General features: G+C 49.7%; 1 protein-coding gene across 19 annotated transcripts in view; it reads right to left on the bottom strand.

Moving 5' to 3' along the window:
• The window catches only part of LOC105476270 (PBX/knotted 1 homeobox 2), a 330,030-nt gene that overhangs the window by 46,734 nt on the left and 256,133 nt on the right, over positions 1-27,163 (bottom strand). For 18 of the 19 annotated variants that reach the window (XM_071076013.1, XM_071076011.1, XM_071076010.1 and 15 more), the window contains one exon: positions 17,171-17,310. The exons of the other annotated variant lie outside the window; for it this stretch is intronic. In XM_071076013.1, coding sequence (XP_070932114.1) covers positions 17,171-17,310 — 140 coding nt within the window. The remainder of the gene's footprint in view (positions 1-17,170; positions 17,311-27,163) is intronic. 19 annotated transcript variants of the gene reach the window in all.

Below are 27,163 nucleotides of genomic sequence, written 5' to 3'. Positions count from 1 at the left end.
GTCCTAAGTCTTGGTAGATTCAGTTTAGGTCAGATACCCCAGTGCGTTAGGTCATCACACAATGATGCAATGATTATTTACATCACTATGTGATGCAAATCATTTGCTCACTGTTTTCCTCCAAGACTCTACCTGACTTAGTGATCCTGATATCCCTAAGACCTTGGTATGCATGCTCATAGCAGACACTTAATAAATATTTGGTGAATGAAGGAATCGATGAGTGAAAAGACTGTGTGTGGTGGTCGGGGCGGGGGGTTCTACGACATCTATATGTGAGCCAAAGTGTTTACCTAAATGGCTCTCTGGATCTTATCTTGGAGATCAGCAACTCTTAAAAGCTTTTCTGACTCCTGACCTCCATTCCCCCACCGCCAAACCTACACTGATAGTCCCTGAGTTGTTTGTTTTATTGTCTGCCTTCCTCACTAGACTGTGAGCTACATGAGGGCAGGAACCTAGCTCACCTTACTTATCACTATATGTCTAAAGTCTAGTCAGATGTATGTGGATTTACCAAAAAGTATTTGGTAAATATATATGTTATGTGTGTAGGCGTATTTGTGTGTATAAGTCCACAGCACCTTTATTTCTGCAGTATGTGTGCATGGGTTGTTGACACTGGACTCCAGAGAGCCCCATTCCCTTCCACTGCAGTTCCAAAAATGCATCTGCACATCCCTCTCTGTCCTGTCTCCCCAGACTCCTGGGACTATGCAATGTAGGTTTTTTAAATTTTTGTATTTTTATTTTTTTGGACGTAGTCCCATTTGCTGGGCAAGAAGGAGGAATGTATGTTGAACCTGAACCTGGCCCCCATGCCTCTGCCCAAGGGGATGGTCTAGCCAGTGCTGTGCAACAGAACTTTCTGCAATGGTGGGAATGTTCTGCAATCTCCACTGCCCCATATGGCAGCCACTAATCCCGTGAGGCCAATGGATACTTGAAATATGTAACTAGGACTCTGAACTTTTAATTTTACTTAATTTTAGTTACTTTAAATTTAAGAGGTTACATGTGGCTAGAGGCTACCATACTGAAACAGTAAGTCTTTTTTTTTTTTTTTTTTTTTTTTTTTTGACGGAGTCTTGCTCTGTCATCCAGGCCAGAGTGCAATGGCATGATCTTGGCTCACTGCAACCTCTGCCTCCAGGGTTCAAGTGATCCTCTTGCCTCAGCCTCCCAAATAGTTGGGATTACAGGTGCCCACCATCATGCCCGATTAATTTTTTTTTTTTTTTTTTTTTTTTTTAAGCAGAGACAGGATTTCACCACTTTAGCCAGGCTGGTCTAAACTTCTGACCTCAAGTGATCTGCCTGCCTTGGCCCCCCAAAGTGCTGGGATTACAGGTGTGAGCCACCGCATCCTACCGAGAACACAGTAAGTAAGGCAAACAGACCATGGTCTCCCCTCCAGCACCCCATGACTGAGCACACAGAGAAGGACTGAATGTCTAACCTATATGGTATTTGCAAGTGGGTGGGGGAACCCCTAGGAGCCTGTCCATCTTGGAATTCTAACAATTTTGGATAAAAAGACAGAAAGTGTGTCCCCCCATCCACACTCACATGCATTTTATGGCTCTTTCTACTCAGACTCAGGGGTGGTGAGGAGGAAAAGAGAAATTTCTGCTCCAGAGGAGCTGCTAAGCTTGGCAGAGCCTGTCCCTGCACACTCTCTCCCCGACCCTGGTTTTTTTGGAAGCTGATGCCTAAACTGCTGGGCCCCAGGGCTGCAGACTGGGTGTGCAGTCTGCAGAAAAAAAGTGTCAATATTTAAGGGTGGCCTATTCGCTGCCCCAAATTGCCAGAAGATCCATTGAGAAAGATCTACCAGGAAGCTGGTAGGGAAAACAATGGGTTAGCTTAGACATTCGGCTGGAGACAAAGAGAAAACCAGGTGAAGGGGTTAAACTCCAGTATAAGTCTTCATTTGCAGCCACTAATACTGCAGCATATTATAGTCTAATCTAACCTGATCCCAGTTTAATGCAAGATTCTCCTGGCCCTGAGTGGAATACCAAAGAAAGCCTCAGTGGCTGTAATTTAAGCAGAGCCTGCAGTGGCTTAGCTGAGGGACATGAAAGGCAAATTCCAGACGGTGTTATGAATTATTGCGCCTTATGAACCTCCCTACTCTCAACAGATGCCTGCTGCCATTTAAACAGCCACTAGATCAATTAGGAATGAAAGGCACAAATCGACTCTGTACAAGGGCACTAAATTACCAGGAACTAATAATCCACAGCATCGTGCCAGGTGGTGGGGGTGCAGCCCCCGCCCCAACCCCATGGCAGCTGCGGTCACCGCACATTCCTTTCTCACTGGTTAGTTGGAGGGAGGGGACAAAATGTGTGTGTGTGTGTGTGTGCGTGCACGTGCATATGCATGTGTGTGCACCAAGGGTGTATGCAGGCTGTCAATGAGAGCAAGTGTTGTGTGGGGTCCTGTGTGTTTTCATTGTGTGCACACACAGTGTTGTGCTAATGCTGTATATATGCACAGATGGGTAGTGTATGTAACTGGGGTGCTGATTTTGTGTGCTGTGAGCACAGTGTGCCTGTTCTCTGTGCTGTTTGTATGCAATACGTGTGTATGTGTACAGGGATGGTGTCTTCTGTGTACACAGTATGAGTGGCATGTGGGGTAAGGAAGAGAGATCTGCCACGACTGTGTCCCCCAGCTACTAGCACTAGGCTTTGGGTAGGGAGAGAAGGGTGATCTCCTCTGCTCCTGTCCTTGCTTCTGCAGGGAGGAGCAGCCTTTCTTAGAGTGGTCAGGGAGGGCCTCTCTGCGGAGGTGACATTTAAGTTAAGCCTCGGATGATGAGACGTAGTCATGCAAAGAGCTAAGGGATCGGCATTCCAGCAGGAGAAAAAGCAACGTATTTGAGACAGAAATGAGCTTGCACGTTTCTGGAACAAAATGTAGCCAAGTGTGGCTGGAGCCAGGTGGGCAGGTGGGGAGTGGAGGGAGATGAGGTTGAAAAGGCAGCAGGAGTCACATCATGAGGTACCTCGTGACAGAGCTGGGCTTGCAGGGATCGGGTGGGAGGCATTGTCACATACGCCAGGGAACATGCACCTCCTCTGCAGAACCCCAGCCAGGGTCTGTCTTCTAAACCTCCTTCACTTCCAGGTGTCGGATCTCCCCAGAATGGCTATGCGTGTGTATGTGGGGGCATATCTGGGGGAGGCTTCCGTGGCTCCTGCTGTCTCAGAAGAAAGGAACATGCTGCCCATCCTTCCCTCCAAGTTAACTAAGAGCCCATGGAGCACAGGGCAGACTTCACAGGTACTGGCCTGGCACCCTCTCTCCAGCTGCTCTGCAACCTGAGGACTGAGCAGTCAGGGTTGAAGGACGGACAGCAGTACTGTCAGCCCCCAGATCCTCTCTTCTCCTATCCCAGCCTCCCCTGACTCCAGCGTCTGGTTCCTCCCACCTCATCCCAGAGCCCTGTTGGTCTCTCAGAGCTCAGATGGCACCTGAGATCACCCACAACTTTTCCTGTGATCCATGGTCATGGTCAGTGGGGCGCCTGTGGCTTCCATGCTCCATCCACCTGGCTCACTTGATAAACCCAGACACTACCTTCTACCTTATGCACGTGGATCCCTGAGACACTGCACTGCGCCCTGAGAGATAGGCTGTTTCCCAGCGACTCCATGGGTTTTGTGGCTGCAGCATGGTCCTGGGCTTCTCTCAAGCTGTTTCCAGCACAGTTATGGGAGAGTCACTTACCCTTCCCCAGGTGCCCAGTCTGTACCTGCCTAAAGGCTGACCTGTATTTTCTAAGCTACCCTCCAACATCACCCCCTAAGGCATGAGAGGAGGCTGGCAGCCACTTAGAAAAAGTTCTTCCCAGCAGTCTTGACTGCAGGCTTGGGGGTCCACCCTGAGGGCAGGGCCCATGAGAGCTGCCATCAAAGCCACCTGCAATACAAATGGCCCTGTGTGAACCTGGGATGGGTGGGGAGAAGGATTCCCAGTTAGAGGAGAGACTTTGGCCTTCCCTGAGCCTCAGTTTGTCCCACTACAACATGGTTTTTCAGGAGTGCTTCTTCCCGCTGTCCAGATATCTTCCGCTCTGGGTCCATATCCTCCATGGGCTAGAAGCAGGGATGTGGACACTTGGTCTCCAGTGCTGAGTGTCGATGACAATGAGCGGGATGTAAGGAATGGTCATTAGACTTTATATCCAAAGAGCTGAGGACATGTGACCTCCATAAGAGCTCACCTTCTCCCTCCCAGACCCCTTCTTCACTCTTCTCCCTCCACGTCACCTCCCTCCCGACCGCCCCCTCCACCCCAATCTCTCTTAAGCCGTTCAAAATTTGGAGGAAATAAATCTCTCTGCACTAATTCAGTGAGAGTTTGAGCCTCGTCAGTGCAGAACAAATAAAAGGAGTGAACTGGCATGACATTTTACTGCAGAAGAGAGGTCGTTTCCAGCCACTAATAAAAAGGATTTGACACAGACTAATAAAGAGAAATGAATTTCTCTAATGGCCTAATTTAGCACATTCAGCACTGCGCCTCCGCCTGGGTGCTGGGAGGGCGGGCGCCTTCACCAGGAGTGCGGACAGAGGCAGGCAGGAGGGAGACGTGGCTCAGCTCAGGGAGAGGGGAAGGAGAGATGATCACGAATAACGTTTTATTATTTCTTTTCTCTTTTCTGAGTCCCCCATCCCACCCTCCACCCCCTACCCTCATCACCTCTCCCCAAGAGCATCTGAACTAAAATCAAACTCAAGATATGCAGTTCTTGTTAACGATCCAAAGAAATAAAGAACCCCTCTCCATAGAATTGCAGTCTTGTGCTAGCTTAAGAAGGTGATTAAACCGGATGTGTTGATTTCTACAGGGGTTTAAGTCATCGTTTGGTTTAATTACTTCTGACATTTCTGCCTTCGTGTTTTTTACATCACCCAAATTTGCTGGTCTGGAATGCCCAGTTTGGGGCCAAGGTGTGTGCAGCTGTCCCCGGGAGAGGTGATTAGAGACAGGGCAGTATGTTGGCTGTAGCCCTTTGCAGAGGCTAGTACCACCCTCTCTCTTAGCAACAGAAAGGCTGAGACCCCTCAATCAAGACCAAAGCTTCTGAGAGCATCACGGGGCAGGCAAGATTCATCAAAGCCCACGTATTCCTCCACACCTCAAGACAGATATTCTTAACATAAATTGGGCTGACAGATTGCCCTAACATTTTTTAAAGGCCTTCTGGAATGGACCCCACAACTTCCTTGGTAACTCTTATGCTCATCTATAACTTAAAGTTCCCCTATGTGGCTGTAGCTAATTTCTTTTTATTAAAAGGACTCAAAAAAAAAAAAAAAGATGGCTGGGTCCTTGGCTGGGCGTGGTGGCTCACACCTCTAATCCCAGTGCTTTGGGAGGCTGAGGCAGGTGGATTACCTGAGATCAGGATTTTGAGACCAGCCTGGTCAACATGGTGAAACCCTGTCTCTACTAAAAATACAAAAAATTAGCCAGCCATGGTGGCACGTGACTTTAATCCCAGCTACTTGGGAGGCTGAGGCAGGAGAACTGCTTGAACCCAGGAGGTAGAGGTCGCAGTGAGCTGAGATGGTGCCACTGGACTCCAGCCTGGGCGACAGATTGAGATTCTGTCTCAAAAAAAAAAAAAAAAAGTTGGGTCCTTTTTCATTTCTCTTTCTTTTTGGACCACCTGGGTTTAAAAAAAAATAAAACATTTCTTCCTTCTTGGGGGAAGAGTGGAAACAGAAGCAGATACAGAAAAGAAGTTAGAAAGAATGCAAAAATACAGAGCTTCGGAGAGGCGAAGATGCAAAACACAAGGCAGGCAGAGAGTGGATATGCAGACAGAAACAGCACCAGCCATGAGCGGGGGCGAGGGTGGTCACCGGCAAGGGGAGACGTGAATGCTGAGTTCTCTTTCCGGGTGATAAACTTTGTGATTCACAGTCATGCCACTCTGTCCCTTCTAAGCCTCTCAGCCGTCCCTTCCCTTGTGACCTTGGCCAGGACTGCAGACCTCAATTATGGGTCCAGCGAAGTGTGTGGCTGCCTGCCTGGGCCATCCACCTCCTTTCCTGTGACTGACCTTGGAGCCCCCCGGCTCCCTCTGCACCTGCCTTACAGCCATTCTCACCCTCCTGGGGGTGGGAAGAGGGAAGCCCAGGGTCAGTGCCCAACCCATCCCTGAACCCGTGCTGCTTCTTCCAATGGGGACAGGGGAGACAGAGCCTCTGTCTCTTCCTGTTGGGCCAAGGATGGATGATCCAGAGGTGGAATGCATGGGAGGAGAGCAAGAGTTTTTGGTGGACATCTTCAGGCATGGGCCAGCAGGACCAGAGGCCTGGCCAGGGTCCCACCACTCAGAGGACACAAGGCTGTTGGCTGGTGGGGTGGGGTGAGGTGGGGCACGCAGGGATTGGTGGCACTCTGGCTACCAACCTACGCCCTACTGACACACAGTGGCTGTCAAGTTGCCAAAAGCTCGCCTTTCCAGAAACTGCCTGAGGACTAGCGTTTTGAGCCTTTCCTTCCTTCCTTCCTTCCTTCCTTCCTTCCTTCCTTCCTTCCTTCCTTCCTTCCTTCCTTCCTTCCTTCCTTCCTTCCTTTCTTCCCTCCCTCCCTCCCTCCCTCCCTCCCTCCCTCCCTCCCTCCCTTCCTTCCTTCCTTCCTTCCTTCTCTCTCTCTCTTTCTCTCTTTCAAGATGGAGTCTCACTCTGTCACCCAGGCTGGAGTGCAGTGGCACCATCTCGGCTCACTGCAAGCTCCGCCTCCTGGGTTCACGCCATTCTCCTGCCTCAGCCTCTTGAGTAGCTGGGACTATAGGAGCCTGCCACAACACCCGGCTAATTTTTTTTTTTTTTTTTTTTTTTTTTTTTGTATTTTTAGTAGAGACAGTGTTTCACCGTGTTAGCCAGGATGGTCTGGATCTCCTGACCTCGTGATCCGCCCGCTTCGGCCTCCCAAAGTGCTGGGATTATAGGCGTGAGCCACCACGCCCGGCCGAGCCTTTATTTCTTAGTACCCAGGCCAGAGACTACTGGGATCTCAGAACCAGAGAATATCCTAGAAACCACTTTCCCGAACAGATCCCCAACCCCTTCCTGGGGCATCTGTTCACCGCAGAAGGCCCACAACAAGTGCCCTTTCAGAGAAGTGCAGTAAAATTTCTCCTGGATGCCAGTGGAATGAAGCCAGCACTCGCAGATGGGCACTCCAGGCTCTTCATCATGTGGCCTCAGCCTCTTTTCAGTATCTCTCCTAGACCAAGCTTGTCCAGCCCGCAGCCCATGAGTGGCATGGAGCCTAGAATGGCTTTAAATGTGGCCCAACGCAAATTCATAAACTTTCTTAAAACATTATGAGACTTTTCTTTTGCTTTGTTGTTGTTGTTGTTTTTCCTCATCAGCTATTGTTAGTATTAGTGTATTTTACGTGTGGCTCAAGACAATTCTTCTTCCAATGTGGGCCAAGGAAGCCAAAAGATTGGACACCCCTGTAGACGGACTCAGCAGAGAAAGGTGGTGGCTGGAGGGAGAGAGGGCAGGCAGACCCTGGTCTCTGGAATGGTCACTACTGTCCTTCAGCAGCCCATGGAAAGCAAACTTCTGTGCTTCCTGTGCCCATCTTTGCCCTATGCTTTCCTGTGCCCGTGCCTCTCTTCCCACTGCTCCTTCCACCTCAATTCCCTGCTCCTGTGTCTCTTCGTGTCCCCTCCAATGACCTGAGCATCCAGGCCAACACGCCTTCTGTGCAGGGCTCCCCTCATTGGTCTCTCCAGCAAGAGAAACCATCGCCTCCTCTGAGCCCTCACAGCAAATGCTAGGGGTTTCTTCCTTAACCTCACTCACAATTTAGGGTGGGAAGCCGGGTGGTCTGAAATAAGCTACACTTTGGGTAAGTTACTGAATTTTGGAGCCTCAGTTTCCTTTTAAATCAAGGATAACACCTCTCATGCAGGTTCCTATAAGGATTAAATGAAGAAACATGGAGAGTATCTGGCACTTAGTAAACTATCAATTAATGCCTGCTCCATTTCCCTGGAATGGTGCGTGGGCACTTTTTAAATTCAGGGCAACATTGACACCATCCACTCCAATAAATTTATATTCCCATCTCCACGGACTCATTTGGCTGGGAAAACAAACCCACATGCCAATTCAAATAGACGCCCAGAAAGAGGAGGGGGGGAGACATCTCACAATTTATCAGAACTTCGAGCCTCATTTTCTTTTAACCAAAAAAGGACTGCCAACGGAAATTTATTTTTATTTATTTTATGACACTTCTTAAACCCTACTAAGCACAGTTGTTTGTGCACAGGTCCGTCTTCCTCAAGGCGTGGTGGGCTCCTCCAGTCGGTGACCACATTTTCTCTCTCTCTGAACTCGAAAGGGTTAGGCACAGTGTGTGGCACACAGCAGAGGATCAATACATTTTTGACGAATCAGTGAATGGGAATGAGTGAATGAATGAGTGGAGTAAGCAATGACTATAGGAATGAAGGTTCTGAGACACAATCCTCAAGCTCTTTCAGGCTCAGAATCCATCCATACTAGGGAGACTTGGAACAGATTTTGCCATCTGGCAGCTTCTAGCCACAGTTGCTACGAAAGGACCTGCCTTCTTCGGGGCTCTGCTGGGGGCTGCCTGCGGAGAGGGTGGTGAGGTCTTAGAGGGAGGGGAGGGAGTAGGGAGGAAGGTGCTTGTCCAGCCCTCTGCTTCTCCTCCCCGTGGAAGCACCAGATGGAGAGAACAGAGCGGGGTGGGAGCGAGCCAGCGGCCCCTGGTTGGATGTATTTTTACTTCAGGTGTGACGTTGAAACCATGCGGGTGTATTTTTAGTCCTGCCCAGTGGGCGGTGTGTTCGCCTGGGTTGCCTTGGAGAGGACTTCTTTGAGTTTCTAAATTGGAGCTGCATCTGTCAGGGCTCCTGGGCTCCAGCCCAGCTCTCCTCCCCCAGGTGGGTGGACAGGTCCATTCCCGGCAAGTGTGGGGCCCAGGGCAGGTCGCAGTCTGCTCAGCCCTCCTTCCTTCAGACACATGCACACACACACTCCTCCCAGCACATTAAACGCATCTATGTGAAATCTCAACACAGTGAAAGTTAAAACTGCTCTGCGAGGGCAAAAATACAAAGAGCCTGACACGTGAGACCTGGTGGGGATGTGGTGTCCAGCCCCTTCATAACAAGGCGAGGTGACTCTGGCAGTGAAAAGAGAAGTGAGTGCAACAGCTCCTGTGACATGAGTTTACCTGTATAACAAACTTGCACCTGCACCCCGAACCTAAAATAAAAGTTAGAAACAAAAGAGAAAAGACAAGTGTCTTTCCTGAAATTAGGCAGCTAGTGAAAGGCGGTCAGAGATTCCATCCGTTACCAGAAATTCAGCCAGTCCCCCTAGAGAAAGAACTTCAAGGGGAAGAGATGCTGTGAGGAGGTGAGCCCTAACCATGTTGTCTTGGTCACAGTCAAGGACTAAACACACACCTACACACACTTAGTGGCACTTTGTAAAGTGCTCTTACATGTGCTTATTGCATTTTGATACCTCAACGGGCTTCTCACTCCCATTTCACTCACTAGCAAATGGCTGTGCTGTGTGGTTAAATGATTGCATCAGGCTATGCAGTAACTGAGTTGAGATTTAAAATCCAGGTATTCAAACTCCAAATCGTGTGCTCTCCCCTCTCTCCCATGTACTACTTGTGAGCAATTACTGGACTCACTTTACCTGCCTTCCCCCTTTTCTCTACTATTTTTGAGTCATACACATCCTGGGGTCCAAGAACTGAGCTGCCAGGATTACCCTGGGAGCCACAAGACTGTTGCTGTATGAGAGAATCCGCTTCATCTGGTGAGTTTCTAAAAGAACCTCCTCTTGTAATAATACTTGTGTGTGTTTGGAGAGGCCTTACCATTTTTACAGATCTCTCCTTTCCTCGTTTGATGCCTACCCTGTGGGATAGGAAAGCTTATCTAAAGAAGTTAAATGATTTGCTCGACGGTAGAGTCAGAATGAAGACTAAAGTCTCAGTTCAGGTTCTTTCCACTCAACCATGAAAAGGATCAGCGCTTGGGAAAAGCAGCAAGTGGCACTATGGTTAAAAGATGGGCAAGCTGGCTTAGCTCAGGCCCAGTGAGAAGGCACTGGCCACATGAACCTTCATGGCCCCAGCTTTCTGTTCTCCTCCCACCCCACCCCACATCATTTGCACTTGCAGGAGGCCCAATTGCTGGTTGTCTTCCTTCTTGTAAGGGCGACAGACCTGGTGTAGTCCTTCTTCATGAAGGTAGCTACCATTCATCAAGAGACTTCTGTGTGCCAAGCACTGCCAGCTGTTAGCATTGGTTACCTCACTGAATCCTAACATAGCCTTGTGAGGATAAAAGTCATCAGATTTCAGGACTCGTGGATCTCTTTTCAATGGGGTTTGTCTTGGCGGGGACCCTGGATAATGCCTAGGCCAGGCCGGTGAGCCATGGAAGCAGCAGGACCCATCCCTCCGGAGCACACCTGCTCCCTGAGCAAGACAGCTGCAGCCTCTGGGCCTGTCAGCAGCAGTCGCAGAGGCTGGGCTTGGCGCAGGAGGCCTTATTATGCCGTAGAAAGGGCAGGGAATGGGCTTTGCCTGGTACAGACGAAATCTGAGCATGGTTTCACTTTTCAGATTATGACTCCAGCAGGATCACCCCTCCGACTCTAGTCAGGAGCTGAGATGTTACCTCAGGTGCCAGTGAACCCAGCTGCTTCAAAAAGCAGGGACTATCTGCTAGAACCCCCATCCCACAAAGCCCAGCCAAGAACACAGCCTGGAACATCTGCCCACAGCACCTAGTAGTCCAGAGGCCCTGGCACGAAGCATCTGGTCCCAGCTTCTCTGCCTGGAATGGCTGCATGTCTCCCACACCATTCTCAGGCCACCTCACCCAGCACATTCCAGGAATGACCAAGCCCAATGCCAGGGAAGGCAGAGGGTTAAGCCCCAGGGTCAGCTTCACAGGAGCCAGCACACTCTTTGGTCACAGGGTGGAAGAGTTCTCTCAAAGACACTTCATTAGGAAGTGCCAGTTCCCAGGGTCCTGACCAGGCAGCTGCTACAGAGGAAGTCACACAGGACCCAGCCTATCTGTCCAGCCTCAAACCTGGAGAGATTCCTCCCACCCCATCCACCAGCCCAGCCCCAGGACCCGTAGCATGGCTGTCATTCTCTTGGGGCTCACCTCCCTTGGGAAAAGCAGTGCAACTCTCCCACGCTACACTGTAGGCCAGAAGCTCTGCAGTCAAATCCACAAATACTTTTTTGAGCCCATACTGTGTGCCAAGTTTATGTCGCTGCTACTTTCTGTGCCTATCTTTCCCTCTGTCCCTGGACAGGACCCCTTTCCGAATTTACAATGCCTTACACATGTTGGAGCTCAGTTAATAATTAATTGAATTGTAGAGCGAAGATCACTTGACTGGAAACCTTTGGCAGCCCTGCCTCTTGCTGCACCACCTCTCAGCATTTACCTCCTGGCTCACAAGCTCCTGCCTGACACCAATACGTCCAACAGCGGCTGACACCCACAGAACGTGGACCTCCTGCCAGGTTCTTTACCAAACATATTACCTGCGTTATCTCATTTAAACCTCATGACAATCTAGATAAGGAGATGGTACTATTTTTAGCCCCGTTTTACAGATGAGGGAACTGAGGCACAGAAAGTTTTAGTGTCCAGTGATGGAGCTAGAGTGTGAACCAGGCAGCCTAAGTCCAGGATTCGTAACCCTGAATCCTGCCCCCCTGAATGTACCAGACTTCACATCCTGAATGGGCCAAAGCAACGTATGCTGGCTCCTCTGTTTAAAATATCCCAGTCTACCAAACACTGATCTGTATGCCAGATATTATCTTATTGTATTCTAGCTACTATCGGTTTTCTTTTTGACAGTTGAGAAAACAGAGTCCCAGAGAGATGAGCTAGCCCAAGGTGACAAAGCTAGTTCTCACCAAGTCTATTTCTAGAGCATGATTCTATTTCCCACTGCCCAACACAGGGCCATGGCTGCATTTGCACCTCTAGCTATAGGGCTGTCAGGATCATGCTGGGAACTTCCATGACCTTTAGGATAGTCTCAAGGGAGCGATCTGAACACTGCCTACTGTCCTGCTCTGTTCCTTCCCCCCACAAGTGTGGATTCTGCCATCCAGTCTGCATGAGACAGAAACAAGTGCATTGTAAACAGGGCTCACATTGCTTTTACTGAACCAGAGCTGGACTTGAGCATGAGCTCTCTGGTGGTCCCATGTGGGTAGAAGTTCTGAGCTTGTGATGTGTGGGAGATGAGACTGACAGAAAGAACTAGACACATGATGTGGAAAGTGCAAGATTCTCAGAGCTAAGAAACTAAGGAGGAAGCAGAAGAATGGTTTGAGGCAGGGTTTCTGGAGCTGCGAGGAAGATCATTCGCTGATAGACCAGGAGAGGTTTGGAAGCCACTCGGAAAAGATGGAGAAGTTTGGAGTGAAGGTGGGGCGCTGTTGAAGCAGATGGAAAGAGACAGACTGCCTCGGCATTCAGGTGGAAAATCATCACTGCAGACATTTATAAAACACCCATCCACACCGGGTGCTGTTCCAAGAGTTCACTGATTAAGAGAGAACATTTCAAATTTAGAACCCAGGAGTGGACCAGACAGGACAGTGCAGACCAAGAATGTAGGATTGCAGCTGGAAGTATCAGTAACACCATTCTAAGATGGGCTTACCCATGTAAATCTAGAGACTGTGCGCCTGGAACCTGGCTCCCTGTGTGGGGTTTGGGCTTTGAGGCCAGTGAGAGCCCGCCCTGCTCATGTCTTCCCTACTGCTCGGTGGCATCAGGTGGGCGGTTTGGGATGGGCCATGGTACAAGTATTTACATCATGGGGATCAGCAAATGCTACAGATCGGAGTTGCTCCCCTTCCCCGCCTCAAGAGACATTTGCCAGCACATCAACCTAGAACTATGATAATTTATGGGGTGCTCCCTAACCTATTTAATGAAGCCATCCAACAAGCTTTGATGCAGTAGCTACTTCGTCTAAGCTGCTGACTCTAAGGTATCATGTAAGGTGCTAGGGATACAGCAGTGAGCAAGACAGACGCAGACCCTGTCCTCTGGAGCTAACAGTATAGTGAGGGAAACAGAAATAAGGTTGACCCAAATGCTAACTCAGTTAATTCAATCGTGAGTAATGCCACAAAGGAGACAGGCAGGGTCCGGAGGCCACCTCACCCTCTACCCCTGACCAGCAGCTCCACTCTCTGGGTTCGTAATGGAAAGGCAAAGTGCCACTGCCCTCACTGTCTTCTTACTGCTCATGCCTCCAGCCCAGCTTTTCCTTATCAATAATGGGCAACAACGTCAGCACCTCCACGTCCCTGGTTCTCAGAGGTTTAGCAGAGCAGTCTTTGGAAAGCCAACGTCCTCCCCCACCAGCACCTGGCCAGGCCTAGCTCCTGCCCCTCTCCCGCTCCTCAGGACACCATGGTTTCCATGGGAACCCACTCACTTCAAAGGGGAACGAAGGAGACTGGAGGGGAGAAGGGGGAGGGAAAGCTGGATTAACCTCACCCTTTTGGCCCTGCCTCTGCGCTGCCGGCAACCTAATCCCCCGATTTAGGCAGCACCTAACATCGAACCCATCACCAGCATGGGCAGATGGGCACTGTGGTTCAAGCTAAGCTTGAATTTCTTTGAGAGAAAACCCCAGGGTTGAGGTGGGGGCTGGGGGAGGAGAGAACTGAGGTTTGGGAGGTTCAAACCTGTGGTCCCTCACTCCACTGGCCTCCCCTCTTTGGACCCCCCCTCAGCGCTGCTCCTGGGCCACAAACACAATTACCCGCGATGTGTATCCAATCATGGGATCTGCTCGGATTAGACTGCAATCATTAATCTGAGCGGGAGCCCCTGGTTGCTTTGCTGATTAGTCCAGATGATGCTCTGGTATGATCCAATTAAAGACAGACGCTGCCCTCCGTCCCCCACCCCACAGTTTCCACATCAGAAGGGAACTAGTACATTTCATTAACACATCCTCATACACAAATAAAACCTCCCGGGCACTGGCAGGCTCCCTCCCCTTTGTCACACTGTCCCTCTGCCACCCAGCAGGGCCCTAGGCAGGGAGGGGCCACCCTCACTCTTCCTTCATCTGTGGTTCTAGGAGGGGCCATGATGGGGGCTCCCAAAAGCTGGTGTGGGGCACTCATCTGAATGGAAAGGGTCTGGTTACATTTATTGACATGAAATGCCGACTCCCCGATGTGCTTTGGAGCAGCCAGGCTGCCCCAGGCAGGCAAATCTAATTAAAATTACCTGACCCTACAGGAGGCTGAGCTCCCTCCCCGGTCATCCTGGGGCAATGGCTGCAGAGAGGGCGGCTGGTACTAATGGGAGAGGTGTGGTTGTAGGAGACAATCCCGGGGCTGCCGGGCCAGGAGGCAGCAGCAGGACTGGAGAGATGGGAAGCCAGCATGCTGCTGCTGTCAGTTCGGTGTCCTGAGGTGCTGGGGCAGCCACGGGATTTGCCTGGGATTCCCTCTTCCACGTCAGACAGCTGCAGACATACTTTGGGCAAACACCAAGGGTTGCAGGTGGTCAGCCCCGTGGGAGAAGATAAAGCCCAGGAGGGAAGGGGAGTAGGAAGAAGTGTTAATTGCAGAAAGGTCTAGGCCATATTTCAAGTGACATTCATGTGATGGCTCCCATGGGAGCGGTGACCCACCTCTCCTGCAGGTTGGCCTGGGTAGGGTACGTGCCTGGTATTGTGAGAAGGGCTTTGGAACCCATGGTTCCCATTGGTGAGGACCTAATAAACCCATCTGTTTGGTGCCAGACGCGGGGCCAGGTGCCTCCATGGGCCATCTCTTTGATTCTTATCAAGTCTGCTGCTTAGGTTCCATCGGGACATGAAAGCTCGGAGAGGCTAGGACACGGTGAAGGTGGGACTCAAACCTAGGTTTCTAAAAACTGTCTGTTACACCACTCATCTGGGGGTCTTTCTCGACCATGATCTATGCTCACTACAGGCCGCTGTCCCAGGGGTCTGAGCAGCTGCGAGGTGAGTCTTCAGTATGCATAGGAATCCCCTGGGATCTTGTGAAAATTCAGATTGTGAGTCCTTAGGCCTGAGTGAGCCTTGAGAGCCTGCATTTCTAATCTGCTCCCAGGTGATGTGATGCTGCGAGTCCACAGGCCATACTTTGAGTAGCAATGCTCCAAATAGAGTATGACAAGCATATGTCATCAGGCTGTTGGGCGGTTTTCAGAGGCCATGTTACTCCCTTCCCTCCTTATGCTCCCCACAAAAGCACAAGCCCACCGCACCTTGCCCGGGTTAATTACAGGTGGCTGTGCAGTCTCACCTCTCCACTGCCAGCTTCTCTGGCCACTGGCTATTCCTGAAAGGTCCTCTCCCACCCCATTTCTCCACCTAGTGGGGTCTCTTACTCAACCTTTAGGACCAAGCTCAAATATTGCCTTCTCTGTGAAGCCTTCCCCGTTGCTCTGACCACGTAGCTCTGGTTTCTTGTTTGCACATGAGACGGTGCCTGGAGAGACGGAGGGAAGAGCCTGTACCTTGGCCCTCCTTCTGCTGGAGTCTAGCACAGCCCGCACATAGGAATAGTAAGGATTCAATAAGAGAGTGTAAAGAGGGAAAGGCCGAGGGAAGGAGGCCCATCCCACACTGGGGTGGCTAGCTTGACCTTTCTTACAGTCTCCCTGACAGGTACCATGACCTGGTCCTGGAGTTCTTTGGGGCCCAAGCCAGAGCTCTCCACCGGCAGGCAGCCGGGCCTGGCCTATGTGTTTCGCAGGTCAGGGCACGGGTGCTGTGTTTTGTCCCTCTGCTGGGCCCAGGAGGCCCCCAGTGCCAGGATCCGTGATCAGAGGCCACTGCTCTGGACTCCCAACTGTTGGTATTAGAGGCATTTGGCTTATCTGAGGAACTAAAAATAATGCCGATGAGAATGAGAATAACAGCCCTAATTACCACCATTACCATAAAGGCGCTGTCATTGGGGTGGTGGGGGAGGAGTCAGAAAGAAATAAATCTTCCTATTCATTAGTCTTGGGTGAATCATTCCACGTGTTACTGGCATTTGCACCTGCTGCAGTGTGTGCCCAGCCAGAGGCGAGCCATGCTTGCTGATGCATGTGAACATATAAGCTCCCACAAGGGAATGTGAGCAAGGGTCCAGCCTCAATACTGAGTGCAGACTTGGGCACCTTAGTCCCCACCTTGGGTTATCATATTCTTAGTGGATATGATAACCAAAGTCCCTGTAGGAACCTCATTCAGGCCTGTTCTCAGGTGACAGCATCTTCCTCCCCAACTATGTACAAGAACAGGAGTTCATCAAGGAGAGAGGCATTTCCCTGAGCCCCATCCCACCCTCTGCAACATTCAGGACTCAGCCCTGGATGCGTGGGGCAGATGCAGAACAAGACAAAACAAGCTGCCTGTCCTCAGCAAACTCCCCTTCTTGGGGAAAAGTGCCATAACCTACAATCACACCCAATACCTATTATTTAAAAACAAAGACTACCACGGATCCAAGTGTGGTCCAATAACCAGCCGCATCAGATTCACCTGGAATGCTTTTAAAAAATGCATATCCCTCCTCCTATAGCTTGATCTACTGATTTGGCATCTTTGAGGATGGAGCCCAGACCACGTGTTTTAACAAGCTCTCGCTGTGATTTTCATGCCTCCTAAAGTTTGTGGACTGCCAAGTCCTAGAGGGTGCGGTCAGAGGTCCGCCAAGCTCTGGTGGGCTTGATGGAGGGAAAGCAACAATGGGGCACAGGGTGAGGACAGGGTACTGAGGCAGCTGCCTGTTTGACTGAGTGGAGGGTTTCTGATACCCATTAGGGGTCATCTGCCTGGTTGAGATAGGAAGTGCTGCTCTTGGAAGATGCTGCCTAGGCCTCCATATCCCTCCCTAGACATTTCCAGAAAGCTAGAGTCACTGTGGCCAGCTGAGGGGTTCCTGGATTAAGTAGAGAGAGAAGGAGGCTGAGAGAGAATAGCTATTGGCTGTCATCTCTGTTGAGCCCACCCTTTGGCCTGCATTCTCACTCACAACTGAGCTGGGCCTGAAGCTGGTTGAGGGCTGTAGACACAGCTGAAGTGTCTCCTACCTGTACACAGCTCGCTTGTCAGCCTCCAGCTGGGCCTGGGGGTCGATGGGGGCACTGGGTACAGGTGTGCTGGCAGCAGCTGAGGGGGCAGAGATGTGGACAGCCTGGGCCTTGGAGGGTGGCTGGGCGGTTGCCGTCATCTGCAGAGAGAAGAAAGGGGAGATGGTGGGTTAGCATGGCCAAGGTACTGGTCTCCAGGCTGTAGTGTGAGGTCTGCCTTGGCCTGTGCTGTGCCCTGAAGACAGCATGTGGGCAAGAGAACTGTGAGCACACAATGAGCATCCATTCGTACGTGTGCTACAGTGGGGAGAAAAGCTGGCTTTCTTCAAATGAGCATGTTCTAGAAAACAACTTCAGGCCATCCAAAACCAGGAGATGCCCAGCACACTCTGAAAAGAGATGACTCTTAATGCAAATATGGTAACCCTTGCCCAGAAGGAGAAAAAAACAATAGGATGAACCCTTTAAATTGTGCTTATGAGTCATTTGGACCATCATACAGTTGATTTGATGACTTTGAAAAGCAGGAATAAAGGAGTTGAATCAGCTGTTATTTGGACACAGCTTTATTTATTCCCTTTAATGCAAGCCACAGGCAATGGTCCCAGGGGTTTTGACTGACGACTGAATGGCTCTCCAAATTTGGTTTACCTGGCCACTTCAAGACAAGCAGTCTTTGGTGGGCAATGGACAGATTCTTGTTCTTGGCCATAACAAATATTTAGGGCAGGGGTTTTCATAATCTGTGACATGTTTATGAAGGTGTCCCGAGGTCGGCAATTTTGTACCAACCAGAGCAACTCCTTTTAATACTATTAGATTTTCTATCTAAGGTTTTGTTTAAAGAAATGGTTCAACGATTTAATTTTTTTAAAAAACCATCATTATGGAGTTTCATGCTTTTTTATTTCCTTCAGTCAAAGAAATGTCTAAAAGTGTGAATGATGATAAGCCTCAACTGATCTCTTATACCACCCTGTCCATAGTACGATGGTAGCTCTCCCCACATGTGGTGTTGGGCTTCATGTACTTATCTGTCTTCTCCTCTGAGGCCTTGTTCCCTCCTTCATAGACAGCTTCCAACTGACACATACTTAGTAAAAAGTTTGATGCTTATTAAAAATACTTGCGGAGAAAATGAGTGAGTAAATAAATGAATGAACGTGCCTTGAAAGAATCAGATATTTTATAGTTGCAAAGTTCATCATATGAATCTGGGTCCCTGCTTTCTGGAAGAAAAAGTATTATACTTCTGTGAATACAAGCATTGCTGGCGCATAGATCCCCAAGACATTTGCATGTCTTCATTTAGATCTCTTCATTTAGATCTCCGCTCAGATGCCACCTCTTTGGAGTACCATACAGCCCCTCCGCCTTTTGCTTTATTTTTCTTCATAGCCCTTACCATGACCATATTCTATATTTATGTGCTTATTGATTTTCTCTTCACTCCCAGCTAAAATGTAAACTCATGGAGTGATTGTAACAGTTGAATTCGTAGGGCCCAGAATAGCCTGGCACTAGTAGGTGTTCAATAAATATTTGTTGAATCAATGAATAGATGAATGATGGATGGTGAATGAGATTGAGATTGAGACTGTAAAAGAAATGTACCTGCTTTCCTAGATTGTATCATTGTTTATTAGGCAGAAATACCCTTGCCACTGTCAGCTGATCTGGGGGAGCCTTTCCAATCTCAGTGGGTAAGAGGCTAGACATAGCATCATGGTGCCTGGAAGCCAGAAGACAATTGCTTGAATCCTACCGTCTCCCCCTATTAGCCTTTGACCTTGGGCAAATTCTTTAACTTTCCTAAGCTCCTATTTTCTTTTTTCTTTTTTTTTTTTTTTGAGATGGAGTCTCACTCTGTCGCCCAGGCTGGAGTGCAGTGGCGCTATCTCGGCTCACTGCAAGCTCCGCCTCCTGGGTTTACGCCATTCTCCTGCCTCAGCCTCCTGAGTAGCTGGGACTACAGGCGCCCGCCACCGCGCCCGGCTAATTTTTTGTATTTTTAGTAGAGACGGGGTTTCACCGTGGTCTCGATCTCCTGACCTTGTGATCCGCCCGCCTCGGCCTCCCAAAGTGCTGGGATTACAGGCGTGAGCCACCGCGCCCGGCCCTAAGCTCCTATTTTCTCATCAGTAAGAAAATTGGTGACCTTTTGGAATTCATGAGTATTAAGGAGGTGCTGTAAGAAAGAAAGTAGAAGCAAATGCTGTTCCAATTTTCAAAATAGAGAAAGAAAGTGAATTCTGAAAAAAACTAAAACCCAGTCATCTTCACACTTATCTGGGCCAGATTCATCCCTTCATTCACTAACGCAACTGATCATTTCTTCAAATACTTCTTGAGTCCCTGCCATGTACCAGGCACCATGCTGGGCACTGGGATCACAAAGATGAGAGACTGCTATCAGAAAGCTCAGTTTGTGGATCTGACATGATCATTAAGCTTGCAGATCAGGAAAACATGGTGTAAGCGACCTCAGCAAGGTATTTCCCATGATAGCCTGGCAGAAAACGTGGAGAGACGCAGCCTGGTGGACAATTGCATGGATTAGCAAACTACACCCAAGGGATGACAATTAAAGGATAGATATGTTTGGGGCAGGTTTCCAAAAGAGTGTCACATGCTTCCTCCTTATCCTCTTATTCAGCACTTTAATCAGTGATTTAGAGAACGTCTAAAAAAATGCTCAACAAATTTACGAATGCCGTGAAACTGGGATCCAAAAGATCTTTACAGATTTTGGCAAGGGGCTAAATCTGATAAGATTAATCTTCATCTAATAAGTTAAACTTTAACACTTTTAACATTTGGGCCAAGAAAAACCAATATTGAAGTGCAGAGAGGGAGAGACATGGCTTAATAGCCGTGTTTTAGTTGACAGCTGGCTCAGTGTATCAAAAGTGTAATGTGTTTGTCAAAAAAATCCAACCTAAACTAATGCTAGCTGAGGATGCATTAACAGAGGCATTGCTCACAGCATGCAGAAACTTCTGGTCTTGCACTACTCTGATTAAACAAGTACGTGAAAATACATTCAAAGCAGAGTCGGCCAGGATGGTAAAGGGGTTCGGTACTTCGTTGTATGAGGAATATTTGAAGGAACCTGGAATATATAAGCAAGATTTGGAGGATGGGGGAGAAGAGGAGACATGAAAGCCCCCTTTGAATATCTGAATGAGGGGATTTGATTATATCAGGTCTGTATGACTTGAAGGGCTGAACTACAAGCAATGCATTTGATCTATAACAAGGAGACAACCTAAATAATTCTTTTCCAATCCCCCAACTCTTTAAGGCTGGAATGGGCTGCTTCCCTTTCCAGGTGAATTTCCTGCCACTGCAGAGGCCAAGTAGAGTCGGACTGACCAGCTGGGCCACTGTGGAGAACATGGGAGCTTCAGCTGGGTGGCTGGGTTACATGATAGCTGAAGTCCCCTCCAACTCCAACAGGCTCAGACACCATGAGGGTGTTTTAATAATCACCACCCACCACACAGTGCTGGTGTGAGGCTCGGATTTGACGATGTGTAGTATGTAAAAGTGCTTTGGAAACTCTAGAGCGCTTCACAGATGGAGGAGAGGTTGTTATTATTAAACACGAGATTTCCGGAATGTACTTCTGCCATAAAGCAAGGCATAGCTACATCTGCACAGCTCGTTTGAGGGTGACATGTAGGGGGAAGAGTGTGCTCTGCTCTGCCCACTAGGAGTAAGTTTCCTCATGTCCTTGAAGGAATCCACAAACGGCTTCTGTTAGCTGAGCTCCTGGGATGAAGAGGGATGAAGCAGGATGAAGTCCCCCTCCTAGGCAGGAGTTCGGGGAAAGGTGGGTGGGGAAGGCCCTGGTGGGTGAAAGAGGAAACCTCAGAATAAAATGTAAATCAAAAGCGGTCACTTGCCAGTGTCCTAAGAGGCCCCAGCTGAGAGGCTGTGACTGGCAGAAGTATGGGAAGAAGACAGCAGAGCTGGTCTGAGGAGGACGATGACTCAAATTTATATAGCTCATGGGGGCCAAGTCAGCAAACTGTGCATTTCCTGCAGGTTTGGAGAATGAGTGTTTATCCCCAAATAGGTTTCTTTTTCTAGCCAGAAATATCCACTTCCCAAGAATTGGAGCTCAAAGGGAGAGGACCTGCAGCTGTCCACAGGACTTGGGGGCCAGGAGGATGGGAATAACTTGAATTTTTGGGGGGGAATTTACTGGGTAGCACAGTCTAAAAAGCAGGCTCAGGTGTGAACCAGGCGCAGGCCGTAGCTATTAAGCAGTGGGCTGAAACCACCTTGTTCTGGCCTGTGAAAGCCAATTGTTAAATCTTCAGAAATTTTGCAAATTGGTTGACATCACATTGGGAGCTTGAAATTGGCCATGGTGGGAGCATTTACACCACGGAAATTGGCAAATGCTGCAAATCAGGGCTTGCCCCGGCACTCCCCACCCCCACTCTCAGAGAGCAAGTTGTTAAATATTTACTAGCACATCTCTAATTTCAGTTTTTCCCCAAGTAGCTTTCTTCCATTCTTTTTGGTCTGGCATGGGAAGAAACTCATCTTATCCACTGCAGGAGGCCACTTGGTGCATTCACAGCTGGTCTCAGAACTGGCCACTCCAGATTTGGAGCTTTTCTCCAAGGAGCCCTCAGAGCACTCTGGAGACCCTGCCCTGGCAGCCCACTAGGGAAAGGGACAGGTAGGCATCAGTGCAGGCATGGAGGACTGTCCCTTTTCAACCAGGGGAAGCTCAGGCAACGTTGAACGATGTCCTGAGAACTGCCTGGGAGATCAGAAAAGCCTCAGAGAATGGAAAGAGCAGAGGATCCGGCCCTGGGTTTGATGCTCCTCTGCCAATTATTAGCTACGTGTTTTGGGACAAGTTTCCTGATCTCTTTGGTTTCCTAATCTGTAAAATGCAGGAGATAATACTCACTCTGCATGTTGTACTGATTAATCAAGAGAACCAGACAATGGTTACTGGTGGGGCAGGAGGCAGCATTCCCTGTGGAGGCCCCTATCAGACGTGACACTGTGCCAGCACCTACACACATGCTAATAAAATATTTCTGGAGTGGGTGCAGTGGCTCACACCTGCAATCCCAGTGCTTTGGGAGGCTGAAGTGGGTTCTGTGCTTCCCATGTCCTCTCTTGGCCTAGAGTTCTTTCTTGGGGCAAATACCCTGGGGCCATCACCTCCATGCACTTCCCTCCTGTAGATGCTATAACCACTGGACTTCTCTCTGCCATCTAGCCAGAACCAGTTCTGCCTTAAGCTTGCAGCTAAGGAAACCCTGATTCTTGGTTTGAATCAGATTCTTGGTTTGAAGGTTCTTTCTTTTCCCATTCTAAAAAGGAGTGGGAAGAGTTGGGAGTTTTCGGATGTATATGCAGGTGTGTAAAATCTGGGTGGGGCTGAGAGATCCAGCCACGCTGGCAGTCTGGTCTTCTACTCATGAAAATGAGTAGGAGATGCTCCCTGGTGTGTTTTAAGGGGTGCTGGGAAGATCTTACTTGCCCTCAATGACACCCAAAACCCCCACAGATTCTTCTTTTCTGTAAAGCACTATCTTTTTCCAATTGTAGGGAAGAGTGACATATTTTGTTCTAATAAGCTAATAAAATATTTCTGGGCTCGGTGCAGAGGCTCACGCCACTGTAATCTGCAATCTCAGTGCTCTGGGAGGCTGAAGCGGGAGGATTGCGTGAAGCCAGGAGTTCAAGACCAGCCTGGACAACAAAACAAGAACCCATCTCTGCAAAAAGTAAAGTAAATAGGCTGGGTGTGGTGGTGTGTGCCTGTAGCATCAGCTACTCCAGAGGCTGAGGCAGGAGGATGCCTGAGTCCAGAAAGTCTAGGCTTCAGTGAACTACAGTCGTATCACTGTGCTCCAGCCTGGGAGACAGAGCGAGACCCTGTCTCTAAAAAAAAAAAAAAAACAAAAACAAAAAAGAGAAAAAAGCTATGTGGGCTTTCATGTTTCACAATAATCCTGCACAGTAGGTTATCATCATCTCCATTTCGCAGATGAGAAAACAGAAGCCCACAGAGGGCCTTCTGACTAATCGTACTATATGAATTGGAGCATTTAATTACTTTTCTTTGACAAGGAGAATGGAAAGATTTTTTTCCCACTCTGTGAAAAAAGAGGCAGGAGGTGTGGGGGGCTCAAATTAGAATGAAACTTCACTCCGCCTCTGCACGTGTTCTAAGTCTCTATCTCGTCCACCCCGTCCTCACTGCTGGTTCCAGTTTGTCCCACTCCCTCAACAAACCTCTCCCCTACGAGTTCAAATCATTCTCCCAACAATGATGGTGCCAGAAACAGTTCTCCCACGCGGAACCCAGGTAGGAAGGCACAGCTGGTTTATTAACCAAAGGTGGCTCAAAGCTGGGTCGACTTCCCTCCGAAGCTACGAGGAGCCTGGAGGCGGAGAGCCCAGAGGAAACCTGCCTGCAGGGGCTTCAAGCCTTCTGGAGCCTGGAGGCCCAAGTTGCATTCAGCTACCACCTCCTGCCAACTTCCCTTCAGACTTCCTATCTTGCTCATGGGAGGTGGGAGCAGATGGTTGAGAAGTGAGGCTGACACCAAGGTCTTTCCAGCACCCATAGAAGATGGTTGGCGTTGGGGAGAGCAGAAGCGTCCGTTTCAGACAGAACTAGTTTTGAATCTCACCCTTACCACTTACAACCTTAAAGATGTAACTTTACCTTCCAGGGTTTCAGGTTCCTCATCTGAAAAATAGGCGAGGTGCCTCCTACCTCCCACCGCCATGATGGGGATGGCTGTCTCCTCCAGGGGATGATGGCGGAGCATCCGGAATCGGGTCAGGCTCCTCTCCCCCAGGCCTGCGTGGCCCTCAGCATGCTGCTGCGACCTGTCTGCTCACTCGCCTCCCTCCCTCACTAGACTGTAGGATCCTTGAGGGCAGGACCAGGGCTTTTCTGTTTACTGTCATAGCCTCAGTGTCTGGTAGAGAGAGTATCTGAAATATCTGTTGAATCAGGAATGACTGGTACGGAGTGGGTAGGTCCGATTGAATGCTACCATTTTAGCTGCAGATTTACCTCCTTGACCCGGAATCCTCAGGCCACAAAAGATAAGTCTACAGTTCCTGACCATATAACCGACTGGGGGGAACTGGGTGTCCAGCCCAGAGTTGGAGACAATGGCACAGAGCACGATGTGCTGGGATGAATCTCTACTTTGTATTTGGCTCTCTCCTGCCTGTGTGATTTGGGCAAGTTACTCAACCTTTCTCAACCAGGGTCCTCATCTATAAAATGGGAATAATTATACTCAAGGTACAGGGTGTGCAGCATTAAATGAGACAATTATATGCAAAGTAGCTGGCACTCAGTAGCTATTCAGCATATGGCGGTTATTGTTAATATAATCCACATACCCTACAGCCCACACCCTGAGAGCTGGCTGCTGTTGTTTCTCTCATGTGGGCTGCCCTGGGGGTCCTGCCAGTATGGGTGCCACCCCTGCTGAAGGAACCCATTCTGCATAAGCTCCCTGGGAAGTAGGCAAGTGTGAGTTCCAGTGCAGGAACAGGGGGCCCGTGGTGTCACAGAAGGTTACCTTACGCGTTACCAGCTTGGAATTGAGTGGCATGCCCAAGGCAAGGACTCAGTTCCTCTAGGCCTCAGTTTCCCCATCAGATAAAAATGGAGCTATTAATATCTCTTCCCAGGGCTACTGTGAGACCATATGTGAGGGTGCATTGCAAGCAGCAGATGCCCAGCAAACCTTGGTTTCTAAGCAATTCTAATGCTTCCTTTTGCTAGATTTCTCCTCTGAATCAAATCCAAATCCCACCCTCTGGTCAGATCCAGCCCCAGTGCCCCTACACCTCCTATGCCCCCCGCCACCCCTCCTCCGCATACGGTCTTGCTCGTTATGACCATGAAACCCCCACACACCTCCCACAAGGTCTCTTTCCAAAAACGCTGAACACCCAAGCCTGCATCTTCTCAGCACAGACACTCCTTTTTTCCCTTTTTCTTTTTGTTTTTTTGAGATGGAATTTTGCTCTTGTTGCCCAGGCCGGAGTGCAATGGCACCATCTTGGCTCACCGCAACCTCCACCTCCCGGATTCAAGTGATTCTCCTTCTTCAGCCTCCCGAATAGCTGGGATTATGCCGGGCACGGTGGCTCATGCCTGTAATCCCAGCACTTTGGGAGGCCGAGGTGGGCAGATCACCTGAGGTCAAGAGTTTGAGACCAGCCTGACCAACATGGAGAAACCTCATCTCTACTAAAAGTACAAAAAAACACAGACACTCCTAAGAGGACATTCCCTCTTCTGAGCCCTCCATTTGACATGGCAGAGTGGGTGCCAGCCAGCCCCAGGAGGGCCCCCTTAAGCTGCCAAAACCTTGTGTTCTGGCTCCCTGGGGCTGCCCAGGCCTGGCCCTCTAGGGGCTGCTGAGATTTCAGGCAGACGCGGCAGGGCTGGCACTCCCTCCAGGTCGGGGCGAGCCAGGTGCGGATCAGTTTCCTGGCAACCAGGAGAGAAGCCAAGGACCCGCGAAGAGGTCAGGGCTTGAGGTCACTTGGTAAACACCAAGTTTGGCCTTAATAGGTAGGAGGCAGCAGGGGGCATGAACAATGTTGTGGGGCACAGAGTCCAGGGCGCTCCAGACCTGGGCCTGCTCAGGCGAGCTGGAGTGCGGGGATATGTCCAGTTTAAAGACATAGATGGCTCAAGCAGGCAGAGAGAGAGGTCACTGTGTACAAAGAGAAGAAAGGCCCAGCAGAAAAGAAAAAAGAAAGAGAAGAGTCTGTTTTGATGAGTCAAAGCAAGGGAAAGTGGGTCCCCATATGGTGTTGCCCCCAGGGGCAGAGAGACCCTTCGATTACAGTCACAGAAAAAGCTGAGGGAACTTTCAAAACTCCTGGAAGCTGCTCACAGATTCGCAGCCTTGCACCTGCCCAGCCCTCCTCCCCTTACCCTATCGCCTCAGACCTACCCTTGGTTGCCTGAGCACGCCCGATGGTGTCTACCCTCCTGCCTTTCCGATGGTGTCCACCTTCCTGCCTTTGCTCCCATAGCTGCCTCAGCAGGGACTGTCCTCATGTCCCCCACAGCCTGCCTCCCACCCAGATGCAGCTTCAACTCTTCCAAGAAGCCTTTCCTGCTTCTCCTCCCTCCCCAGGCCTCGGAAAACTGGACTCCTGCCTCATCTGAATGCACCCCAACACTGGGCCCTTTGTCCATCTCATGAGTGGGCTGGTCTCCCAGCTTCCATGCCTGCCCGTGGTGCACTCCCACGTGTTAAATGAGCGAAGGATGACCCCAAGGAGACAATGATGAGGGATGTGCTAAAGACCTCCAGGATCTCAAAGCCTGGGAGAAGCCAAAGAGGGCTCCTCAAAATATTCCCCAACCCAGTTAGCCCAGGGAGAGGAAGGGCCGGCAGCAGAGCCAGGCAGCCCAACGTAGCTCAAAGAGGCTCTCGGAACAGTGGGCCTCGGTCACCTCCATTCTGATCTTGGGCCAAATGGATAGAACAGGCCACAGAAGAGTTATTCAGTGGTGTACGATGGGGGTTTTGGTTAGCTGATTAATTTTAAAAGGGTTTGTAAGCGGTGGTTTACAAAATGTGACTCATGGAACATTCACTGCTCCTAACTGCATTTCCAGTGAATGAGCTGTCACTGACAGGAGGCTAAGAAGAGGAAAGTTGTGGACTCCACTTCCCAGCTTTGTGCATTTTCCTGGGAACTGATGGCCCCCTGCCCATCCCATTGCTTCCCTCTGGAAGATCCTTCCCTTTTGTAATAGTCCCAAACCAGTGATTTCCAATAGGCCTTTCAGAGGGCACGCCAGAATCCCCGTGTGTGCACACCTCTGTGTATCGTGTGTGTAAGGGGGTGCTCATAGCTGGTAAAACCTATTTGACATGCCTATTATGTTCCTAATAAAAAGTAATTAAGGTTCAATCCCATCTGGGCTGCTAGAGATGTGCAGGTGATTGAGTGAAG

This window comes from Macaca nemestrina, chromosome 12, assembly GCF_043159975.1.
Source record: "Macaca nemestrina isolate mMacNem1 chromosome 12, mMacNem.hap1, whole genome shotgun sequence".
Lineage (NCBI taxonomy): Eukaryota > Metazoa > Chordata > Mammalia > Primates > Cercopithecidae > Macaca > Macaca nemestrina.
This window is presented reverse-complemented; position numbering and strand designations above follow the sequence as displayed.